The 6,819-nt window shown below is 38.1% G+C and overlaps 1 protein-coding gene and 1 long non-coding RNA gene across 2 annotated transcripts in view; both read right to left on the bottom strand.

Moving 5' to 3' along the window:
• Positions 1-3,416, bottom strand: part of LOC104953979 (uncharacterized) — an 8,105-nt gene extending 4,689 nt beyond the window's left edge. The window contains exons 1-3 of the long non-coding RNA XR_799281.1: positions 3,063-3,416; positions 2,735-2,836; positions 2,315-2,474 (exon numbers count right to left, since the gene is read on the bottom strand). This is a non-coding gene — a long non-coding RNA (uncharacterized lncRNA). The remainder of the gene's footprint in view (positions 1-2,314; positions 2,475-2,734; positions 2,837-3,062) is intronic.
• Positions 3,417-4,266: 850 nt separating this feature from the next.
• The window catches only part of timm21 (translocase of inner mitochondrial membrane 21), a 3,372-nt gene continuing 819 nt past the window's right edge, over positions 4,267-6,819 (bottom strand). Inside the window, exons 2-6 of the mRNA XM_010781022.1 lie at positions 6,046-6,108; positions 5,863-5,960; positions 5,015-5,088; positions 4,758-4,863; positions 4,267-4,676 (exon numbers count right to left, since the gene is read on the bottom strand). Of these exons, the coding sequence (XP_010779324.1) occupies positions 4,584-4,676; positions 4,758-4,863; positions 5,015-5,088; positions 5,863-5,960; positions 6,046-6,108 (434 nt within the window). The 3' untranslated portion in view covers positions 4,267-4,583. The remainder of the gene's footprint in view (positions 4,677-4,757; positions 4,864-5,014; positions 5,089-5,862; positions 5,961-6,045; positions 6,109-6,819) is intronic.

Genomic DNA, 6,819 nt, shown 5'->3' with positions numbered 1-6,819 from the left:
ATCTCTAAAAACGGGGGCACAACGGAGCTGATCCAGATTTGCGTCCGATATGACGTAATATCTGAAATGTGGACCCACGGCCCTATCAGAAAGTGGTTATCAGAAACAATGCCCAACTGTTTTGGACGTAATATGGTCGGTGCATGTTTACATTAGCATCGCTAACACTCAGAGCTAACCTGTACTGGAGAGCATGTGTGTGAAGAAGCAGGAAATAAAAAGGACCTCACCTTGTGGTATAACCGGCAAGAGAGAAAGCCTTTGAGCTCCATACTGTTTCAGAAATATTCCTTGATAATCCATGATATGGCGTTTCATCACGGCAGTATTTAGTTTAGACAGTAGCTGCCGGGTCCCGCATGAGCTCAGCACCCCTTTTTTAAATTGTATCACTCTTTTTTTTTTTTTTTTAAAGCTTTATACCCCAAATCAGCACTTTAGAAACAGGAAGTAAAATAGAGGGATATGAGGCATGGCTAGAATGGCTGATCCGTTTGGTATTTTGAGCAAAACACTTCATAGACATGTTTCTTATATATATCTGAGACCTATGCTATTGCCTAAAAATAGCATGATAGGTGACCTTTAAACCATTCCTTAGAAATATGACTTGATGAATGTGCTGCAACTTCTGCAGGAGTTACTAAGAAGTGAACTACGTGGGAGAGTTAGAAATGCCCTAGAAACACCTCAGTCATCCGTTTGATGATTCACGGAGCATATTTGTGAAGGGTATGAACCATGGAGATTGCTTCCAGGTGTTTCAGAGTCAGTACAGCAGAAAGGCNNNNGGGGGGGGACAGGATCATGATGGCTGTCTAAACCCACAGGATGTTGAGCAAGGCATTTATATTCTAGACATATCAGATAAACCATGTAACTGGTGCTCGAGGGGAACAATAGACGATAAGCCTGTGATTTGTAGCGGATTTCAAAATATGAATAAAAAGAAAGCATGTGGCAGCAAAAGTAAAAAAAACAACAACTCTCACAGTCACCAGGGATCAACTGACTCTTGCACAGAAGATAAAATATCCACAGACTAATCACAATGTCAAGCTAATTAAATATAATAAGAGATCTCAAGATAAATGGCGCTTATCAGTGGATGACATTTAGACTTCTTGTGTTTCAGGGAACAACAAGACCTTGGAAGAGGCACACAGTGCTCTCTGTGAATCAGTCCTCTCCTGCCTTGCTGTCTGCACTTAGAATATTTGCACAAAGAAAATCTCACACGCTGGGTTGACATTTTACAAACTTGTTTAAAAAAAAAAAAAGTTGAGCAACACTTTCCAACTGTCAAAGCTTTGACCTTTGTTATAACAGGGTCAAACAAACGGAACGTTTAGAGGATGTAAACCAGAAGTGAACGACCTATTTACTCATCTACACTCGCTTAGTATGTCACTGAAAGTTAAATGTCACGCCTCTCCTCTTTGCACTCAATGTGAAAGTGACTGAAAACCAAAAGCCCTCTCTCTTTCTTCAGAGAGAGAGAGGGCAAACAGCTCCTCTGCAAAAATGTAACACAACCGTGACCCTATTTGACTTTCTCTGACTCCAGCGAAATCTAGTCGGATGGAAAAAGTCCTGAGAGACGTCAAGGACTTCCCTTTGTGACGCCAACACTTTCTGTGGCAAATGAAACTAGAGTGGATAAAGAGGAACTACAGCTCACACAGAATGTATATGTATAATAATAATGTACAATAAAATGGATTCTTGTTTGCATATAATGTTATGTTGTGTGAAAAACGAAATCCTACCTTTTCAACTTGAATTAGCCTATATGCTTCTGCTTGTAAGTTTGTTTGCACTATGCGGATGTTTTCCTGTTGATAAACGCTGCCCCTATTTAATTCAATTCATGAATTGTTATTGGATTCCTTGCACGAAAAACAGCATTTCATCAAGAATTCAAGGTTACACGGGGTGAGTTATGACATATTAAATGGTCTTTTGACGGGTAACAATTCCTTTAAAGTGAAATGTGTCTGCCCGGGTTGAACTCAGACACCCACCCCTACACTGCAGATACAAAAAAACGATTTGGATCGCAAACACACGAGGATGCCACATTGTTGCCGCTATGTAACGCACACTTTTTGCTCAGTGACCATTCTTCAGTCTCTCAGCCGCTATAAATACATCATCTTAGTTACAAAAAAGTCTTTTAGTTAGCCTTGTGCCTTAATAATGACACATCCTCGAGGCGCTAAAGCACTCGAGTAGTTGACAGCTAGATTGCATGTTTCAAATGTAGGACGTGTGTGGGTGAGTGTGTGGGTGAGTGTGTGGGGTCTGAACTTACACTCTGTCTCTCATACATCTGATGGAGGTAAGCCCTTCCTCCGACGATGACTATCTGAGCGTTGCGTGGGTTGTTCAGGTACGCCGCCAGCTGCCTCTGTCTCGATCGATACCAGCACACGTAGAAGCATATCTTGATAATGATGAATACAATGACAACTCTGGAGACGAAAGAGGAGAGGGGGGGGTGATGAGACATACTTTACACATCAGTTTTAAAATATTTTATCCAATTATAACCAGTTAAAAACTCAACAGGAAAACCATGGGAAACAGTTATTTTGTATATTTCTAATAACACACTGATACTGATACTGTGATATTTTGTTAACATGAAGGTAAAACATTCACAGAAAAGGCTCATAAGTGGATTGCTAGTGTTTAACCACAGACTGGTGAATTATATATCGTTGATACTCACATGTACCAGTACAGCTCCATTTCTCTGAGATGTCAGTCAGTGGTGAGAGGCTCTCATCGCTGGGGACAACTTTCTGATCCCAAGCCAACACCACAACGTGTCCTGAAAACAGTAACAACAAGAGACAGTGTTCACTAACTTGCTTAATGTAATCAATTACAATAAAAGGCTTTAAGTAAACTCCAGCCGACTTGTATTAACCTACACGCTCAGATCGTCTCAGCTAAAGCACTATTCGGTAACTTAAAACAGATGTTAAGTTAAGCAGCTTATTCGTTCACTTAGCTACTTAACTTAGCTAAAAGCAGACAGAAGATGTTGTACTTACTTTACAGAGACAGCTCTTGAGAGTTAGCTGTGAAGGTGTGCCATTTCCCCCTCTTCGTTTCTGAGACGCAAAGAGGAACCAGCTGAAGCTAATTCAAGCTTAGCTATGCTAGCTTAGCTATCCTAGTTAGCAGGCCACAACAACAACAGCCTATGTATCCACTCCGCGATCAAAACAAACAGTGATAATGAACCACTTTATCCACATATCTTCTTGGGGTAACACACAAGGTTACTAACTAGTTACCTGGCAAACTACTCGTTAATTTAACATTGAATAAACAACTTATAATCGCGTTATTCATGAAGAGTTTCAGCTAGCGCATCGCAACCGTTGGTTTGGTAAGTGGGCGGTGTTTATACAGTCTATGGGTGTGCATAAAAAGTGTTGCCTTCAGTAATGCCCGGAAAATGCAGCTCCTAATAACACACAATTTTGTCTCCATCAGAATTAGTCTATGTTAGTGACATGAAATTACATAAAATATGTATAAGATTGGGCCAAAGTAACTGTTTAAATGTTAAAAATATTCATAAATATGAATAGGACCTAATTTCTTCCCCACAAACGAAATATCAGTCGCAGCCTTTTCGACTGTTGATAATTATTTGGCGTTTTATTCAGTTTCATCAAAAATAGCGATGTTTCCGAGTGTTCGTGCAGGTAGCATATTTCAGTCTTAAAAAATTGTAAAATGGGACAAAATCAAAAGACAGTATTTCATTAATGTTGTCCTTATATCATCAAAATACCTTTTGCAGTTATTCCAACTCATATAGAATGGTTGTTTACAATTTAGAGTCAATGATATATTTAAGCAATAGCTCACGAAAGGGCGTGGTATATGCTCATTATATCACAGCTAAGGGGCGTGGTTCGGCCCGACGCGAAGCGGAGGGTCGACAACCCCCTTCACACACACCCCTTATATAGTTCCTCTCGATCCGTTGCCTCCATCTAGTGATCATTGTTGTGTATTGCAGTCTACCATTTAAAGAGACAACCGCATAGTTATGTATTACACAAAGACTAAAATAACAATGTAAATTGAATAAAAAAGGTAAATATTGTATTAAAATAACTTCAAATGCCAATTAAAATACACCCAATTCAATAAAGCTGAAGAAAAGCTCCATCCATCATTTTGTCCCAAATAAAAGCACTGATACCTTTTTTTCTTGTATGTCTGTTCCTGTGCATAAAATAGACAAATAATTTTTATTATAATCAAAAAGCATCTTTAATTACAGGTTGACATCCAGGAAAACAATGTGTAGCATGTGTATTATTTACAAAACAATAACACATAAGAGTCCATGATCATTTCCTGTGAAAGAGACTGTGCTTCCCAAATGCTCCAGTGTTGTGGCAAAGTTAAAATCAATCAAAACTGTTGATTTTTAACACAACGCCTTTTAATAGTCAATAACATTTAGACTTAATCTTAAGCTATTTATCCAATAACTCAAACACATTTTCCCACAATACTTTTTCAGTGACACTCATATCTTTCTTTCTTTCTTATCGGTTATCCTCCACGATGATGGTTCGTCTCGGGTAGGTGTCCATTTCCACAATTATGTAACGAAACTCATATTTTCCAGTTTTGGGATTCTGTGAAATAACAACAGTATCTCAATTTGGAGGAAATCCATGTAATGAAATGGTGCATCTTCAGAAATGAATAAAACAAACCTCTCTTGACTCTGTGTGCACCGTCCCTTTGCGTCCTGGCTCCGATCCCTCGACGTAAAACTTCAGTCTCAGATGCTTCACTCCGTCCTTCAGGAACTCATGATGACTGAGGTGGAAACACAAACAGGTTAAAAAACACCTCAGCAGTACCACCACACAGATGCCTACCTATAAACAACACAATCTATTTTAAACTGTACAAAGAAATGTGTACAAATGAAAAATGTATTCACTAGAAATAAGAATAAAACTCCCACCTGACTTGCTGCCTCCTCCCTCGGCGCGTCGTCTCTCCGTAACACTTGATAGGCTCCCCAAAAGCACCAACAACCTACAATTTCAATACACATACATGTTTTTAAACTTTGCTTTTCAACAGATGACTTCTTTAAGATATGCACTGGAATCAAAGTAACATACAATACAACATAAATTGCAAATAAAGTGTAACTATAGCTGTGATGACTTGTTGAATCCATTTGTAGATCGACAGAATAATAATTCAAGTATTTTGATAGTTGATGATAAATGTCAAAGTATTTAAGTTTGTACGTTTCATGCAGAAAAAGCTGTTTTCCGCCTCTCAAATATGGAGATATCAAGCTGTTTACATCACATTAAAGTGGATGTTTTTGGTTTTTGGACTGAAAAATCAAGGCACGTAGAGAGAAACGTGTATCCCTATCTCCCCAAAAGCACCAACAAGCTTCAATTTCAAAACACACAAACAGAGCTGTGATGGCTTGTTCAATTAATGTCTAAATCGACAGAAGAATAATTAATTTGATCAAATATTATCATAATTGACTAAATGTCAAAAGTGTTTCCATGTAATGATGTACGTTTCATGCAGAACATGCTGTTTTCAGCTTCTCAAATGTGGAGATAAGTGGATATTTGTGCTTTTTGGACTGAAAAACAAGGCATGTTTTAAACTTTGAGAACCTAGTATGGATATGTGTCTCTATTTACAGACGTTTGATACACCAAACAAGTAATGAACTATCTATCTAGAAACAAAATGTATGGTACCATTTCAGGAGATGTTGTGTAGTTAAACTGTAAAGATGAGAGAGGTAATTTTTTCCTCAGCAGCGACTCTTACCCCGGGGTCTAACCGGATTATGTTGAAGGCTTTCCCGTACACTTTGTTTGGACTCGAGGTGGAAAACAGCTCCTGGAAGACCACATACAGCAGCCCACCTGGAACATAAAGAACACATGTTAATGCTCATATCAATTATTTAACTTCAGATGATCAATCTGCCTGAAATCTTCTTGTAGTTACCCGTCACTCCCAGTCCGATGAGAACAACGATCAGGTAGGTGAAGTCTCTGCCGGCCGCTATCACTGCAACATATATTTCACAATCAGTTAATGTAGACTCTTACTATGGCTTTGGTACTTGTAAAAGCACTAACAAACATATACTGGGTACAATCTAACATGTGCTTGCTTTAATTAATAAAATAACGAATAAATAATGTTTTTACTTCCCCTTTTTTGTCTACCGTGCTGCTTGAGAGTTACAACACTGTCAATGCTATAGTATTTCATGCTGTTACTTGTTGTCTTACCTTCAATGTGTTTTTTATTAAGATTTAGAATCAGACATCCTTTAATTGTCCCACAGTGGGGACATGTACAATGTTACAGCAAAGGAGACAGTGTGGAAACATTAAGAAAAAAGGACAAGACTAACATGTCATATGCACATGAATGGAATACCTGTTTGAACATGTTTTATCATAAGATAAGATACGATAAGATAGACCTTTATTAATCCCCGTGGGGAAATTCAGTAGTTTAACAGCAACAGGGTGAGATTGAAAAACAGGACAGCACAGATTCATTAATACAATTAAAGATCAAAATTAAAAATTAACTATAAAATAAGAAATGAATCAAAATGAACATATATACATATTGGGTCATATATATTAGTCATATTTAAATGTGTGTGTGAAAACAGTGTGTATTCTATGTCCAGTAATTGTGTCGTGCAATTAAGTTCCCAACAGAGGTCCACACTCCTCTGTGTTTAGTTAAGAACTACAACTA

The sequence above is a fragment of the Notothenia coriiceps genome, unplaced genomic scaffold (assembly GCF_000735185.1).
Source record: "Notothenia coriiceps isolate Sejong01 unplaced genomic scaffold, NC01 NC01_scaffold00022446, whole genome shotgun sequence".
NCBI lineage: Eukaryota > Metazoa > Chordata > Actinopteri > Perciformes > Nototheniidae > Notothenia > Notothenia coriiceps.
Note: the sequence above shows the minus strand (reverse complement) of the source record. Positions and strands in the feature narration are given on the sequence as shown.